General features: G+C 43.7%; 1 protein-coding gene across 1 annotated transcript; it reads right to left on the reverse strand.

Moving 5' to 3' along the window:
- Positions 1–6585: 6585 nt before the first annotated feature.
- Positions 6586–18117, reverse strand: LOC133556852 (type-2 ice-structuring protein-like). The gene is made up of 7 exons (XM_061907175.1): positions 17959–18117; positions 11039–11180; positions 7359–7477; positions 7155–7271; positions 6987–7095; positions 6780–6854; positions 6586–6704 (listed from the first exon to the last, which is right to left on the reverse strand). Exons 1-7 carry the CDS (start codon positions 18037–18039, stop codon positions 6700–6702), a joined length of 648 nt encoding a protein of 215 aa, XP_061763159.1. The 5' UTR covers positions 18040–18117; the 3' UTR covers positions 6586–6699.
- Between the last annotated feature and the right edge of the window lie 401 nt (positions 18118–18518).

Here is an 18518-nt window from a genome sequence, read left to right on the forward strand (position 1 = left end):
TATCAATCAATCAAATACCTCATTTGTCACGTCCACGTATCAATCCAGTGCTAACTCAACAAACCGTAAGAAACGCAGGTAAAAACTATTCAAAAGGGTTAAGTTCACTTTTCTCGTGTTTGACGGAGACATTTTGGGGCAACGGTGCCAAATGACGTGTTTGAAGCAGAAGACCTACAGTTGGCTCAGTGGCCTAGTGGTTCGAGTGTCCGCCCTGGGATCGGTAGGTCGTGAGTCATACTAAAGACTGTAAAAATGGGAGCCATTACCTCCCTGCTTGGCACTCAGCATTAAGGGTTGGAATTTGGGGTTGAGTCACCAAAAAATATTCCCAGGCGCGGCCAGTGCTGCTGCTCACTGCTCCCCTCACCTCCCAGGGAGTCATCAAGGGTGATGGGCCAAATGCAGAGAGTAATTTCACCACACCTAGTGTGTGTGTGACAATCATTTGTACTTTAACTTTAACTTAAAACGGCAGGTTTTAAATTTGATGTGGGTCGAGGAGGAGAAGCCATAGTCCTCATTTACTTCGTACCTCAGGGGTGTCCAAACATTTTGACTTGAGAGGGGCGCATTGGGCTGAAAAAAATGTGGTGGAGGTTCGAAAGCAGGCTGCATGTAAATATATACGTATATATATATATATGTGTATATATATATATGTACATATGTATATATATACGTATGTGTATATATATATACAGTACATATACATACGTATGTGTATATATATATATACAGTACATATATATATATATATATAATAAACATAATAAACATAATAAACACAACATTATTAATATTGCTACTACGGATAATTTGATCAACAATTCCCTAAAACAGCCCACTACCTATAATATAGGTTTTTTAAACATAAGATCATTGTCTCCCAAAACGTTATTAGTTAATGATATTATCAGAGACAACAATCTTAACGTCATCGGTCTCAGTGAAACCTGGCTTAAACCAAATGACTTTTTTGCGCTAAATGAGGCATGTCCTCCTAACTTTACACATGCGCATATTGCCCGTCCGCTTAAAAGGGGTGGGGGGGTCGCACTAATATACAACGAAAACTTTAACCTTAGTCCTAACATAAATAATAAATATAAATCGTTTGAGGTGCTTACTATGAGGTCTGTCACACCGCTGCTTCTACACCTGGCTGTTATCTACCGCCCCCCAGGGCCCTATTCGGACTTTATCAATGAATTCTCAGAGTTCGTTGCTGATCTAGTGACACACGCCGATAATATAATCATAATGGGGGACTTTAATATCCATATGAATACCCCATCGGACCCACCGTGCGTAGCGCTCCAGACTATAATTGATAGCTGTGGTCTCACACAAATAATAAATGAACCCACGCATCGCAACGGTAATATGATAGACCTAGTGCTTGTCAGGGGTATCACCGCTTCCAAAGTTACGATACTCCCGTATACTAAAGTATTGTCCGATCATTACCTTATAAAATTCGAGGTTCAGACGCATGTTCGTCAAACTAATAATAATAATAACTGCTATAGCAGCCGCAACATTAATACGGCCACAACGACAACTCTTGCTGACCTACTGCCCTCGGTAATGGCACCATTCCCAAAATATGTGGGCTCTATTGATAACCTCACTAACAACTTTAACGACGCCCTGCGCGAAACCATTGATAACATAGCACCGCTAAAATTAAAAAAGGCTCCAAATAAGCGCACCCCGTGGTTTACAGAAGAAACTAGAGCTCAGAAATTATTATGCAGAAAGCTGGAACGCAAATGGCGCACGACTAAACTTGAGGTGCACCATCAAGCATGGAGTGATGGTTTAATAACTTATAAATGCATGCTTACCTTAGCTAAAGCTAATTATTACTCAAATCTCATCCACCGTAATAAAAACGATCCTAAATTTTTGTTTAGTACGGTAGCATTGCTAACCCAACAAGGGACTCCTTCCAGTAGCTCCACCCACTCAGCTGATGACTTTATCCAATTCTTTAGTAAGAAAATTGAAGTCATTAGAAAGGAGATTAAAGACAATGCGTCCCAGCTACAACGGGGTTCTATTAACACTGACACGATTGTATATACGGCGGATACTGCCCTCCAAAATAGTTTCTCTCGTTTTGAGGAAATAACATTAGAGGAATTGTTACAACGTGTAAATGGAATAAAACAAACGACATGTTTACTTGACCCGCTTCCTGGGAAACTGATCAAGGAGCTCTTTGTATTATTAGGTCCATCAGTGCTAAATATTATAAACTCATCACTTTCCTCGGGCACTGTTCCACTAGCATTCAAAAAAGCGGTTATTCATCCTCTTCTTAAAAGACCTAACCTCGAACCTGACCTCATGGTAAACTACCGACCGGTGTCTCACCTTCCCTTTATTTCAAAAATCCTCGAAAAACTTGTTGCGGAACAGTTAAATGAACACTTAGCGTCTAACAATCTATGTGAAACCTTTCAATCCGGTTTCAGGGCAAATCACTCGACGGAGACAGCCCTCGCAAAAATGACTAATGATCTATTGCTAACGATGGATTCTGATGCGTCATCTATGTTGCTGCTCCTCGATCTTAGCGCTGCTTTCGATACTGTCGATCATAATATTTTATTAGAACGTATCAAAACACGAATTGGTATGTCAGACTTAGCCCTGTCTTGGTTTAACTCTTATCTTACTGATAGGATGCAGTGTGTCTCCCATAACAATGTGACCTCGGACTACGTTAAGGTAACGTGTGGAGTTCCCCAGGGTTCGGTCCTTGGCCCTGCACTCTTCAGCATCTACATGCTGCCGCTAGGTGACATCATACGCAAATACGGTGTTAGCTTTCACTGTTATGCTGATGACACCCAACTCTACATGCCCCTAAAGCTGACCAACACGCCGGATTGTAGTCAGCTGGAGGCGTGTCTTAATGAAATTAAACAATGGATGTCCGCTAACTTTTTGCAACTCAACGCCAAAAAAACGGAAATGCTGATTATCCGTCCTGCTAGACACCGAACTCTATTTAATAATACAACTCTAACATTTGACAACCAAACAATTAAACAAGGCGACACGGTAAAGAATCTGGGTATTATCTTCGACCCAACTCTCTCCTTTGAGGCACACATTAAAAGCGTTACTAAAACGGCCTTCTTTCATCTTCGCAACATCGCTAAAATTCGCTCCATTCTGTCCACTAAAGACGCTGAGATCATTATCCATGCGTTTGTTACGTCTCGCCTCGACTACTGTAACGTATTATTTTCGGGTCTCCCCATGTCTAGCATTAAAAGATTACAGTTGGTACAAAATGCGGCTGCTAGACTTTTGACAAGAACAAGAAAGTTTGATCACATTACGCCTGTACTGGCTCACCTGCACTGGCTTCCTGTGCACTTAAGATGTGACTTTAAGGTTTTACTACTTACGTATAAAATACTACACGTCTAGCTCCATCCTATCTTGCCGATTGTATTGTACCATATGTCCCGGCAAGAAATCTGCGTTCAAAGGACTCCGGCTTATTAGTGATCCCCAAAGCCCAAAAAAAGTCTGCGGGCTGTAGAGCTTTTTCATTTCGGGCTCCAGTACTCTGGAATGCCCTCCCGGTAACAGTTTGAGATGCTACCTCAGTAGAAGCATTTAAGTCTCACCTTAAAACTCATTTGTATACTCTAGCCTTTAAATAGACTCCCTTTTTAGACCAGTTGATCTGCCGTTTCTTTTCTTTTTCTTCTATGTCCCACTCTCCTTTGTGGAGGGAGTCCGGTCCGATCCGGTGGCCATGTACTGCTTGCCTGTGTATCGGCTGGGGACATCTCTGCGCTGCTGATCAGCCTCCGCTTGGGATGGTTTCCTGCTGGCTCCGCTGTGAACGGGACTCTCGCTGCTGAGTTGGATCCGCTTTGGACTGGACTCTCGCGACTGTGTTGGATCCATTATGGATTGATCTTTCACAGTATCATGTTCTCATATGTTCTCATAGTCATCAGTATCATCAGTATCACAGTATCACGTTCTCATAGTCATTATTGTCACCGATGTCCCACTGGGTGTGAGTTTTCCTTGCCCGAGGATGTCGTAGTGGTTTGTGCAGCCCTTTGAGACACTAGTGATTTAGGGCTATATAAGTAAACATTGATTGATTGATTGATTGATATATATATATATGTATATATATATATATATATATATATATATATATATATGTACATATGTATATATATACGTATATATACGTATGTGTATATATATATATATACAGTACATATATATATATATATATGTATATTACAGATGCGCGGTTTGCGGTCTCATCCGCAGATTCTGCGGATAAACCGCGGGTTGGGCGGGTGAAATGACGAATAAATAGATTTTAATTAGATTTCGGCGGGTGGCGGTTGAGCCATTCGGAAATATTCGATATACATGGTTCTGGGATCGGTATCCTTTACCGTTCAAAGTGCCATTTAGGACCCGTGTCACAAAGCGAAGAAGACAATAGGAGACGCAAACATTCTCTAGAATGACTGTCGGCAGTCACACAGTTAATAAGTATTAGGGCGTGCTTTGAAGCCATCAGCTTTGTTGCCTTCTACAGCATGTACGATCGGCTTGTCAGTCCAGCAACATGTTGTGTGTGGCTTGCGCAGACACACGCACGACTGCAAGGCATACTGGGTGACACAGAGAGAACATCCTCACAGTAACACAACATAAACGCAACACAACAAATACCCAGAATCCTTTGAATTCATGACACATCCTGACTATTTTCTACACCCCCCCCCCCCCCCCCCGTGGGCGGGGTTGGGGGCGTGTAAAGTATATTCAGGGTTGTCACGGATGCAAAGGATTCTGGGTATTTGTTGTGTTGCGTTTATGTTGTGTTACTGTGAGGATGTTCTCCAGAAATGTGTTTGTCATTCTTGTTAGGTGTGGCTTCACAGCGTGGCGCATATTAGTAAGAGTGTTAAAATTGTTTATGTCACAACCATCAGTGTACTCTGTGTCACCCAGTATGCCTTTCAATCTTGTACGTATGATTGCGGAAACTGCACACAACATGTTGCTGGACCAACAATCGGTATATACATGTTGTTGAAGGTGTCAAAGGCAAAGGCTTCTCAGCACGCCCTTATTCTTGTCATCAGGATGAACACCATTGGGTATTCGCGAGAACGTTAGCGGCTTCCATTGTCTTGTTTACTCTGTGAAACGGGTTTAAATAGCTCTTTGAGTGGTAAAGGTGGCCGACCTCTGATGTATTTCAACGGGCAGGTGGCGGCCGGTTGCGGTTCTGATAAAATGTTGGTTCGGGTGGACGGCGGGTGGATGACAACTTTGGTGATGCGGTTGCGGATGATATAATTGCCTATCCGCGCATCTCTAATATATATATATATATATGTATATATGTGTGTGTGTGTGTGTGTGTGTGTATACCGTATTTTTCGGACTATAAGTCCCAGTTTTTTTCATCGTTTGGGCGGGGGTGCGACTTATACTCGGGAGCGACTTATGTGTGAAATTATTAACACATTACCGTAAAATATCAAATAATATTATTTAACTCATTCATGTAAGAGACTAGATGTGTAAGATTAGGAGTGACAGATTGTTTGGTAAACTTATAGCATGTTCTATATGTTATTTGAATGACGTTCTCAGTTGGTTATTTATGCGTCATATAATTTACACTTATTCAGCCTTTTCTTCACTTTTCTTTATTTTTTTTAAATTGCCTTTCAAATGTCTATTCTTCGTGTTGGGTTTTATCAAATAAATTTCCCCCAAAAATGCGACTTATACTCCAGTGCGACTTATATATGTTTTTCCCTTCTTTATTATGCATTTTCGGCAGGTGCGACTTATACTCCGGAGCGACTTATACTCCGGAGCGACTTATACTCCGAAAAATACGGTGTGTGTGTGTGTATATATATATATATATATATATATATATATATATATATATATATATATATATATATATATATAAACACCTCCCTTGGGAGGCGTTAGGGTTGCATCCTGACCAGATGCCCGAACCACCTCATCTGGCTCCTCTCCATGTGGAGGAGCAGCGGCTTTACTTTGAGCTCCTCCCGGATGACAGACCTTTTAACCCTATCTCTAAGGGAGAGCCCTGCTACCCAACGGAGGAAACTCATTTCGGTGAGGATGGTATTATAGATCGACCGGTAAATTGAGAGCTTTCTCTTCCGGCTCAGCTCCTTCTTCACCAAAACGGATCGATATGGCGTCCGCATTACTGAAGACGCCGCACCGATCCGCCTGTCGTTCTCACAATCCACTCTTCCCTCACTCGTAAACAAGACTCCTCTTATGTAATACACAACTTGTCTTTCAAACTGAGACACATTTGACAAATCTTTTTTTATAAGGAGGAAAAACTGGGCACATTAAATATTGCTGCCATAACATTGTCCTAATGTAGCGACTGTCAATTATGAACATACAGTGGGCATGTGTGTATTATCTTTGCTCTGTACACGATGATTGAAGTATACAGGTCATAATTGGGTGCATAAATATTTGTAAAAACAAAATTCTGAATGCACATTGTATACTCAATATATTTATTACATGTATAAAAAGATGTCTGCATTATGTTCTCCAGTTGGTAAATGTCTATCCATCCATCCATCCGCAGTCTTCTGCTTGCATGGGTCCAGGTCAGCCTTTAGTCATTGAATGATTAAAAAAGAAACTTGAATATGCACGAGACTGCAACAAGACAGTGTCACAGTTCATACCTGCAGTCTTAAGAGGCTTTGCACACACAAATGGCAGTAGTGTGTCACAGGCGACATCATCCCAGCATTTGCCGACTGTAAACAAAAAGAAAATGTCATCTCTTTTTAACGAATGTAGAATAGTATAGAAAGTACTTTATTGAATTGTTGCCGTACGACGCACACGAAAAAGTATTCTTAAATCAGTCATGAAATACGGTCATCTACCTTGACTGTTGGTCTGCAGACAGCACTCTTCTGGCGCGTCGTCTGGTCTTTGTGGACACCAGAAAGTTTCTGACATGTCCGTGCCATCACTCCAAAACCAGCTTCCAGCCTATTGAATCACGTTTAGCGTCAAAACACACAAAAGAAATGTGGGGAAAGTTCTTGTACCATTTGGCATGCTGAACCTCCAATCCATGCTTCTGACTTAGTCAAGGTCTGAAGGAATTTATGCTCGTCATCCTGGTGTATCGATGCGAGGTTCCCACCCATGGTCTGGCAATGTCTCTGCAGAGGGTAGAGCCAGAGAAACACGTCTCTTACACACCAAACCAACTAAGCAGCTGTCAAAAAGCATCAAATATTAATACCGACCTCAGCATTAACCCAGTTCTTTGTGGTGCAGGATTCAAAGTAGAAACATCGTTGGTTGTGTGTTTTCCAGTTGGCTGGACACTTTGACGCATGAGTATGGGTATAGTGGGCAACTGCATCTAGTGTGGACAAACGGAAACCAATAAGTGGCAACACTTGTCTGTTTCTGTGTTTTGATCCTGTAAGAGCACATTTAAGCTGCATTCACACTTGCGGTTTTCTGGTCCCGACCAAAAAAATGAAACAGACACTTATGTGCAGGACGGACGCACAACCAATCTCGACGGAAATAGTGAGATGGGTTGCAGGTTCACTCCCCGCCTCTTGACATCCAAATTGCTGCCGTTATGTCCTTGTGCAGGACACATTACCCTTGCCCCCGGTGCCGCTCACACTGGTGAATGAATGATGAATGAATGATAGGTGGTGGTCGGAGGGGCCGTAGGTGCAAACTGGCAGCCTCGCTTCTGTCAGTCTACTCCATGGCAGCTGTGGCTTCAAATCTAGCTTGCCACCACCAGGTGTGAATGAATGATGGGTTGACACTTCTCTGTGAGCGCTTTGAGTATCTAATAATAGAAAAGCGCGGTATAAAATATAATCCATTGTTATTATTATTATTACTCCTGCTAATCCTCGACGCTACAGTGGAGCCAGCGGCTGATACATTCACCGGTCTGAAGCCTCCCGTAACAGCAAAGGAGGAGGACTCTGTGTTTATGTGTGTCAGGACTGGTGCTCAGACAGCAGAGTTATCGACACCTACTGCTCACCGGATCTGGAGGTAATGCCTGTTAGGTGCCAAACCTTTTATTTGCCCAAAGAGCTAACAGTGGCCATTGTGACTGCTGTTAACATCCCCACTGATGCTAACGTTAGCTCAGCAGTCAGCAGCCATCTCCTGGATATGATAAATAAACGCAAGAGAGCTCATTTAGACGGCGTTCTTGTCATCGCTGTGGATTTGAATAAAGCATGTCTGAGGAGTTTTACCTCTCAATTTACCAGTCAATCTACGTTCCCATCCTCACCTATGGTCATGAGCTTTGGGTTATGACCGAAAGGACAAGATCACGGATACAAGCGGCCGAAATTAGTTTCCTCTGCCGGGTGGCGGGGTTCTCCCTTAGAGATAGGGTGCGAAGCGCTGCCATCCGGGGGGGAGATCAAAGTAAAGCCGCTGCTCTTCCACATCGAGAGGAGCTCCATGAGGTGGTTTGGGCATCTGGTCAGGATGCTACCCGAACACCTCCAAAGGGCTCCCCCACCCTTGCCACTGGAGGGAGGGGGGGCGTGGAAGACCTAAGGGACGTTGGGAAGACTATGTCTCCCGGCTTGCCTGGGAACGTCTCGGGATTGCCCGGCGGGAGCTGGACGAAAGGGCTTGGGGAGGGAAGTCTGGGCTTCCCTGCTTAGGCTTCTGCCCCTGTGACCTGACCTCGGATAAGCGGAGAAATATGGATGAATGGATGGATATCTGAGGCATTAAACAGGATACTTGATGGACAATAACCCTTGTCAGATGTGGACGCGCTTTCAGGCCCTGACTAATCATAAAGGTCACCTCCTCCCACATCCCTCAGCAGCAGCAGACTGGCACAGGAGTTGAACAGCTTCTTTGCCCGGGTTGAGACTACCAACACACACCCGAAGACCTGATTCCAGCGCCCAACTTCTCTCCCTCCAGGTGCAAGAGGTGAGTAAAAATCTATGGGCAGTGAACCCCAGGAAAACAGCTGGTCTTGACGGTATCCCGGTAAGGTGATCAGAGCCTGTTCAGGACCAACTGCCCGAGATCCTCGCAAAACTGTTGAATCTCTCCCTGACACATGCCACCGGCCCACATGTCTGAAGGCCTCAGCCGTCATCCCCATCCCCCAAAAAACTGCCATAGACAGCCTGAATGATTACAGACCAATAATAGCCCTGACGTCTGTAATCATGAAATCTTTGGAGCGATTGCTATCCCAGCACATCATAGACTGCCTCCCTCCTTTCTTTGACCCTCACCAGTATGCTTACAGGGCAAACCGGTCAATGGAGGACGCCATCACTGTAGCGATTCGCACAGCGGTGAGCCACCTGGAGACCAAAGATGCTTTCTGAATTACCTCTCAGCGTTCAACACCATCATTCCGGACATTCTTTACAACAAACTCCTGGAACTCCATATCCCCAGCCCCACCTGCAACTGGATATAAAACCTCTTCTCAGGTCGCCGACATGTGGTGAGACTCGTCACCCACCTCTTCGCTACACTTACAGTCAACACCGGATCATCCCAAGGCTGTCTTAAGCCCTCTACTATACGCCCTGTATATGCACGACTACATTACGACCCACTCAACCAACCGCATTATTCAAATAAGTTGTTGACACCGCCGTGGTTGGACGAGACAGCGTACAGGGCCGAGGTAGAGAAAATGTCTCTCTGGTGCTCAGACAACAACCTCACCCTGAACATCCAAAAGGCTCAAGTTGATTTTGGACTTCAGGAAAAACCGACAGAACCATACCCTCTTCTCATAAATGGAGAACGGGTGGGAACCGTCACCACCTTCAGTGCTCCTGGACCTTTAACGTCAGGACCCTGGTGAAGAAGGCCCAGCAACGTCTGTTCTTCCTGCGTGTCCTCAGGAAGCACAACTCTGAAATGTGGCTGCTACTGGCCTTCTCTCACTCCTCTGTGGAGAGCGTCATGACCTGCAGTCTGGGAGTGTGGTACGCAGGCTTCACAATTGAGGACAGAAGGGCGGTGCAGCGGGTCATAAACAGTGCCCAAAAATGCCCCTTCAATCCCCCCGGAAACAATAACCCAAACTACCTCATCCTCACCCTCTTGCACCTTTTATTGCACGCTATATCTACTGCACCATTTACCCTTCAGTTTTCTACACTAATCGCACTTTCAGTATTCATTAATTCAGAGCGTTTTTCATAGCATATGTCTCTGTTTGAGTGCCATTTTCACGTTTTAGTGTTTGTCTTTATCATGTGTCTTTTAGTCTGTGGTAGCACCTCTGCCTTAATTGGTTGTAACCCCCGCCAGTACAATGACAATGAAGGTGAATCTTGATTTGGAATTTGTGTTTCTTATCAAAGGTAATGTTTTTATATTCTGCTAGGTTTACTTTCCAAGATGGCGCTGCTCTAGTGGCTGCTGGTGGCAGGAGCTCTGTGCTCTTGTATCATCCTTTTCTGTTCCTGATGTTTCCCTCTTGTTTTCATGTGGGTGTTTTTTTGCCTTTTGGTTCGGGACACTTTGAGACTGTGCGTCGAGGGGTGGCACATTCATGACTTCTGCGGTGCTTTTTTGTGAACTTCTGGCTCTGCCTACGGGGATTTTGGCCTTGGAGACCAGCTGCTGGGTCTCTGCCACACCAGAGTCCGTTTGGAGAGACTGGAGGAGATGCGGATGAAGAGACAGGGCTGCGAAGCTGGCCCAGTGTCTTGGCTGAAAGAGTATGTATCGGACACCTCGGTCTCCTTAAACGCATCCTCGCTCATGCATGCCGACTGGACACTGGCCGAGAGTTAATGGCGGCTGAGGGTGGAGTCGGCTCTCTTGGTTGCTTTGTTGGGTCTGCTCCTGTCTCTGGCCATGCTCCTCCCACCCCAACAGATGATGATGTGGAACACCGCAGAGGCCACCACAGTGTATATGGGTGTGTGGTGCTCACCGTCAGCTGTAACCAATGCCACCATTGCACCAAGAACTAAAGTCACAGTCAGCATCTTAGCCAGGAATATGGTGCAGAGGTTGAGGACGACGGACTGAGAAACCTTGGAAGTCGCACAAAAGAGCTGCTGAGTCACCACAATCTGCACGAGAGAGAAGACAAAAAGCATGAGAGTACAAACCTGCAGGTGAGAGCTCCTTCTTGCTTCTGTGTAGAGCTCATCAAAAAGAGCTGCTCTTATATACTGTCACTTAACATTTATTGCTGGGTTTTCTTTCAACTAGACTTTGAGCTGGTCAACGAATCAACATGCACCACACAATTTTTTCTTTACAGTCTAATCTCATGTTTACAGTATAAACATTAGATTGTCACGACTTGGACTATGACTTTGAGATAGTTTGTTTTTCCAACGCAAAGGGAAATTTGCACGAGCCAGACGTAAACGTGAGTACATTTTTATTTATTACTAACAAACTACAAACCAAGGAAGCAAACAAATGGCGCGCACAAGGGCGGAGAACAAACTTGACTACAAAACAAAAGACTAGCACAAAGGCTATAAACTTTAAACATGAAACAAAAACACCTGCACTGTGGCGTAAAGAGAACCAAAAACTTACTGTGACATGAGCATGAGGGAAAAAGCATGGCTTGGCATGAAGGGGTTGAGGAACACGGAAAGTTGCCAGGCCAACTACCTGGTAACTGTGGCTTAAATAATAGGCTATGAAAATTAAAAAACAGGTGTGACGGCTGAGGACAGGGGCGTGACATGAGGGCCAGGTGAAAATTAATGAGTTGTCATGGTAGCAACACAAACCAGGAAGTGCAAAACAGGAACTGAGAGTCCAAAAAACTAAACATAACATGACCAAAACAAAACATGATTTCCTGGGCGTGACGGAGATAGACTGTAAATGTTTGTGTAAAGAACACAAAGTACTGACGATCACATTTGAAGGAACCCCAAAATGCGTCCGGCAGCAAAAAAATGTAACTTGTTCTATAAACCCTGTTTCCATTAAGAGTTGGGAAATTGTGTTAGATGTAAATATAAACGGAATACAATGATATGCACATTTTTTTCAACCCATATTCAGTTGAATATGCTACAAAGACAACATATTTAATGTTCAATCTGATAAACGTTTTTTTTTTTTCAAATAATCATTAACTTGGGAATTTGATGCCAGCAACACGTGACAAAGAAGTTGGTAAAGGTGGCAATAAATACTGATAAAGTTGCGGAATGCTCATCAAACACTTATTTGGAACATCCCACAGGTGTGCAGGCTAATTGGGAAGAGGTGGGTGCCATGATTGGGTATAAAAGCAGCTTCCATGAAATGCTCAGACATTCAAAAACAAGGACGGGGCGAAGGTCACCACTTTGTGAACAAATGCGTGAGCAAATAGTCATACAGTTTTAGAACAACATTTCTCAATTGTCTATTGCAAGAAATTTAGGAATTTCACCATCTACAATCCATAACACCATCAAAAGGTTCAGAGAATCTGGAGAAATCACTGAACATAAGCGATGATATAACGGACTTTCATTCCTTCAGGCGGTACTGCATAAAAAAGCGACATCAGTGTGTAAACGATATCACTACATAGGCTCAGGAACACTTCAGGAAACTACTGTCAGTAACTACAGTTTGTCGCTACATCTGTAAGTGCAAGTCAAAACTCTACTATGCAAAGCCAAATCCATTTATCAACGACACCCAGAAACGCAGCCGGCTTCTCTGGGCCCGAGCTCATCTAAGATGAACTGCTGCAAAGTGGAAATGTGTTCTGTGGTCTGACGAGTCCACATTTCAAATTGTTTTTTGGAAATGATGAACGTCGTGTCCTACGGACCAAAGAGGAAAAGAACCATCAGGACTGTTCTAGGTGCAAAGTCCAAAAGCCAGCGTCTGTGATGGTATGGGGTATATTAGTGCCCAAAGCATGGGTAACTCACACATCTATGAAGGCACCGATAATGCTGAAAGGTACATACAGGTTTTGGAGCAACATACGTTGCCATCCAAGCAACGTTATCATGGACGCCCCTGCTTATTTCAGCAAAACAATGCCAAGTCACTTGTTACAACAGCGAGGCTTCATAGGGCGGCATGGCGTAGTGGGTAGAGCGGCCGACCAGAAACCTGAGGGTTGCAGGTTGGCTTCCCACCTATTGACATCCCAAAAAATTGCTGCCGTTGTGTCCTTGGGCAAGACACTTCACCCTTTGCCCCCGGTGCCGCTCACACTGGTGAATGAATGATGAATGAATGATAGGTGGTGGTCGGAGGGGCCGTAGGCGCAAACTGGTAGCCACGCTTCCGTCAGTCTACCCCAGGGCAACTGTGGCTACTGATGTAGCTTACCACCACCAGGTGTGAATGAATGTTGAGTCCCACTTCTCTGTGAGCGCTTTGAGTGTCTAGAAAAGCACAATATAAATCAAAGTTATTATTATTATTATTATTATAGTAAAAGAGTGTGGGTACTAGACTGGCCTGCCTGTAGTCCGCACCTGTCTCCCATTGAAAATGTGTGGCGCATTATGAAGCCTAAAATACCACAACGGAGACCCCGGACTGTTAAACAATTTAAGCTGTACATTAAACAAGAATGGGAAAGATTTCCACCTGAAAAGCTTCAAAAATGTGTCTCCTCAGTTCCAAAAGGTTTATTGAGTGTTGTTTAACGAAAAGGTGATGTAACACAGTGGTGAACATGCCCTTTCCCAACTACTCTGGCATGTGTTGCAGCCATGAAATTGTAAGTTAATTATTATTTGCAAAAGAAAATAAAGTTTATGAGTTTGATCAAATATCTTGTCTTTGTAGCATATTGAACTGAATATTGGTTGAAAATGATTTGGGAGTCATTGTATTCCGTTTATATTTACATCTAAAACAATTTCCCAACTCATATGGATACGGGGTTTGTAAAATACTATTGCAAAAGAACACATACAAAGAAGTAATATGTGTAAAGAAGAGACGCGCGAATAGGCAATTATATCATCCGCATCCGCATCACCAAAGTTGTCATCCACCGGCCGTCCACCCGAACCAACATTTTATCAGGACCGCACCCACCCGCCAACCGCCCGCTGAAATATATCAGAGATTGTCCGCCTTTACCACTCACAGAGCTATTTATACCTGTTTCACAGAGTAACGAAGACAATGGGAGCCGCTGACGTTCCCGCGATTATACAATAGCGTGCATCCTGATTACAAGAATATGGGCATGCTGTAAAGCTATTGCCTTAAACTCCTTCAACAACAAGTACGAACCGATTATTGGTCCGGCAACATGTTGTGTGCGGCTTCCGCAATCACACGTTCAAGATTAAAAGGCATACTGGGTGACACAGAGTACACTGATGGTTGTCATATAAACAACTTTAACACTTACTAATATGCGCCACGCTGTGAAGCCACACCAAACAAGATTGACAAACACATTTCGGGAGAACATCCTCACAGTAACACAACATAAACGCAACACAACAAATACCCATAGTTCTTTTTTATTCATGACACATCCTGAATATATTTTACACCCCCGCGCCCCCAACCCCGCCCACCTTACCGACGCATGGGGGGTTGCTGCTAAGGGTGTATAAAATAGTCAGGAAGTGTCATGAAGACAAAGGATTATGGGTATTTGTTGTGTTGCGTTTATGTTGTGTAACTGTGAGGACGTTCTCCCGAAATGTGTTGTCGTTCTTAATTGGTGTGGCTTCACAGCGTGGCGCATATTACTAAGAGTGTTAAAATTGTTTGTATCACAACCATTAGTGTACTCTGTGTCACCCAGTATGCCTTGCAGTCGTGTGTGTGTTATTGCGGAAGCCACATACAACATGTTGCTGGACTGACAAGCAGATCGTACATGTTGTAATAGGCGACAAAGCCAATGGCTTCATAGCACGCCCTAATACTTATTAACTGGGTGACTACCGACAGTCGTTCAGGAGAATAATAGCGTCTCTTATTGTCTTCTTCGCTTTATGACACAGGTCTTAAATGGCACTTTGAATGGCAAAGGATACCGATCACGGAATCACGCATATCAAATATTTGCCCTTTGTCACCGATTGTGTTCATAACTTTTATGGGCAGAATTTCTAGGCGTTGAAGGGATCCGGTTTGGTGGGTGCATGATTAGGTCTCTGTTTTTTGCAGATGATGTGGTCCCGATGGCTTCATCTGGCCAGGATCTTCAGTTCTCGCTGGATCAGTTCGCACCGGAGTGAAGCAACTGGGATGAGAATCAGCAAGTCCGAGTCCATGGTTCTCGCTCGGAAAAGGGTGGAGCGCCATCTCCGGGTTGGGGAGGAGATCTTGCCCAAAGTGGAGGAGTTCGAGTACCTCGGAGACTTGTTCACGAGTGAGGGAAGAGTAGATCGTGAGATGGACAGGGGGATTGGTGCGGCGTCTTCAGTAATGCGGACGCTGTATCGATCCGTTGTGGTAAAGACGGAGCTGAGCCGGAAGGCAAAGCTCTCAATTTACCGGTCGATCTACATTTCCATCCTCACCTATGGTCCTGAGCTTTGGGTTATGACCGAAAGGACAAGATCACGGGTACAAGCGGCCGAAATTAGTTCCCTACGCCATGTAATACACAAACACACTGCTACCACATGGGAATAATGAACAACAAAACAATGAATGAAATGACAAAGCTTGCAATTCAAACAATAAACTGTTTGTGTACAAGGAGACTACTGCCACCATAGCACATTTAAACTATATATATATGTATATATGTAGGTGTGGGAAAAAATCACAAGACTACTTCATCTCTACAGATCTGTTTCATGAGGGGTTCCCTCAATCATCAGGAGATTTTAATGGAAGCATTCACATACAATGGTTTATATAGGGCACAGAGTGGGTGGGTACAAGCAGGCGTAGGGTGTGGTGATTGGGTCATGTGTTACCTAGGAGGTGTTTCCGCCTGTGGCGGCATGTTGAAATGATTTCACTGCGCTTGTTGAGGGATGATAGCTCTGGATGGTATATAATAAACAGTTTCTCTTTTAAGCATAAGTTGCATCTTTTATTACCACTGTTGAAAGGTGTGCTAGATGCAAGAATTTGCCATGTTATTGAATATTCAACATTATTGTCTTTGAGGTTCCAAATGTGTTTGCTGAGTTCTGTAGAATTCCGCAAAGTCTGGTTTCTAAAGGAGGCGTTGTGATTATTCCATCTTGTTTTGAACGCTCCTTCGGTTAATCCTACGTACGTGTCGGATGTGTTAATGTCCTTGCGTGTTACCTTTGCTTGGTAAACGACTGATGTCTGTAAGCACCTTCCGTTGAGAGGGCAATCAGGTTTCTTGCGACAGTTACATTCATTATTGGTTTCAGAGTCGTTTAGTCTGGGGGAAGGGAGTCCTTTTGCAATTGCTTTGTTGTGGTTTGAAATGATTTGTTGCATGTTATTCATACAGCTGTAGCTCAATTTAATGTTGTTCTTGTTGAATATTTTTCTTAGGGTGTTGCCTTTGGGGAAGTGTTTGTCGATCAGAGTGAGGAACTTGCGGCCGATGTTGGTTGAGACGTCTTTGCCATCTCACATTGCACCCGACCTCTATGGCCCCTGCTATGGGTGGTGAACCCATTGGAGGGGTGACCCACGTTGCCTCTTCGTGCTGTGCCCGGCCGGGCCCCATGGGAACAGGCCCGGCCACCAGGCGCTCGCCATCGTGCCCCACTTCCGGGCCTGGCTCCAGAGGGGGGCCCTGGTGACCCGCATCCGGGTGAGGGAAATCTGGGTCCATGCTTTTTCTTCTTCATAAAGGTCTTCGAGCTGCTCTTTGTCTGATCCCTCACCTAGAACCTGTTTGCCTTGGGAGACCCTACCAGGGGGCTTAATGCCCCCGGACAACATAACTCCTAGGATCATTGGGACACGCAAACTCCTCTACCACGATAAGGTTGCAGCTCAGAGAGGAGGTGTGTATATATATATATATATATATATATATATATATATATATATATATATATATTATTCCTAACTCTAGCCACATTTTTTTTAATAGTAATTTTGAAGTATTTACCTGAATGTACATTAACTATTTCTGTTCAAAATAGTTTCAAATGTCACATCTTAAATGTTTAAATATTAACTGTCAGCTTACTGGACTGTGCCAACTGTAATACTATATGAGTACGTCTTTTCTCTTGTTTCGTTGAAAATAAAACAGCAAAGTTTATTTGGCTCTCATCTGTTTCAATTATGAGACACGATCGTGTCAAAGTCATGATTTGTTATTTCATGCTGGAAGTAAGAATATTTACTTTAAAAAAGTAGTTTTATACTTGTGATAAAAAAAGTAGTTTTATACTTGTGAGTGTTGATGACACAGCTTTGCAACACTTGATATTCTAGTTTGAAGCATGTTTTACTCAATATAGGTCATCCAATCTCAGCAATAAGTTGTAATATCTTACTGAGATCATTTAGGACCAAAACATAAAACAAGTAAAACGCTAACATAAAATCTGCTTAGTGAGAAGAATTATCTTATCAGACAGAAAATAAGCCGATATCACCCTTATTTGAGATATTTATTCTTACTTAGATTTCAGTTTTTGCAGTGAAGATGTGATGCCAAAAATATATCGACTCAATCATAGTCGTATTGATGAGATACGTTACTGTACTTGGTATCATTACAGTGGACGTCAGGTGTGATTCCACCAGTTGCTTTTGTTTTTGGGGGGGTCCTTTTCAGAGTACTGTAATATATAGCACTATATATTGTACCGAAAATGATTCATTAGTACCGCGGTACTACACTAATACCGGTATACCTTACAGCCCTATGGTAAAGTAACAGTTACTTTTAAAAGGTAATTTTCCGAACACATCAATGAGAAAACGTGTACTCACAGAGGCTCTGGGCAGTGGGCAACACAATCGCCAAGCTCGTTGGATGACGTGGAGGCAAGCGCGCTCTCGTACAGAATCCATCGCTTTTTATGCACAAACTAGGGGAGGTGTCAACAGGGCGTGTATCGGTTGCTCTTGCAGCCCACGCGTGGCCGTTTTTGCAAGGTGTTGACCACAGTTTTGGGGCGAATTGTTCCTTTTCTAAGAATCTTATGAGGCCTCATGTCTTTCCCGCTCGAGCCTTATCATACTGACGAAAGCAGGAAGTCACGCGCTTAGCTTGCACTTTTTGTTCAACCACACTTTTACGCAAAAGTCAACAGGTCATGGATTTCATCACACGCACAATTTGTTGCAAAATGATTTATTTCAAGCATGAGTATTCAAATAAGCATTCTTGTGAGTATTTTATATCAAAGACATTCTAGGGATATGCAGTCCTGACTTAAACGTGTGGACAATGCTGAACTGCACCAATTTTGTCAAGATGAGCGGTCAGAAATTCAAGCAGAAGCTTGTGGATGGCTACCAAAAGCGCCTTATTGCAGTGAAACTTGCCA

This window comes from Nerophis ophidion, linkage group LG01 (genome assembly GCF_033978795.1).
Source record: "Nerophis ophidion isolate RoL-2023_Sa linkage group LG01, RoL_Noph_v1.0, whole genome shotgun sequence".
Lineage (NCBI taxonomy): Eukaryota > Metazoa > Chordata > Actinopteri > Syngnathiformes > Syngnathidae > Nerophis > Nerophis ophidion.

Excerpts from the sequence above, each read along its gene's own strand:
- LOC133556852 (XM_061907175.1), bottom strand. The coding sequence starts at position 18,039 with ATGGATTCTGTACGAGAGCGCGCTTGCCTCCACGTCATCCAACGAGCT. Across the intron at positions 7,272-7,358 it reads AGAACTGGGTTAATGCTGAG|AGACATTGCCAGACCATGGG; the intron begins GTCGGTATTAAT and ends TACCCTCTGCAG. Across the intron at positions 7,096-7,154 it reads GAGGTTCAGCATGCCAAATG|GCTGGAAGCTGGTTTTGGAG; the intron begins GTACAAGAACTT and ends GTGATTCAATAG.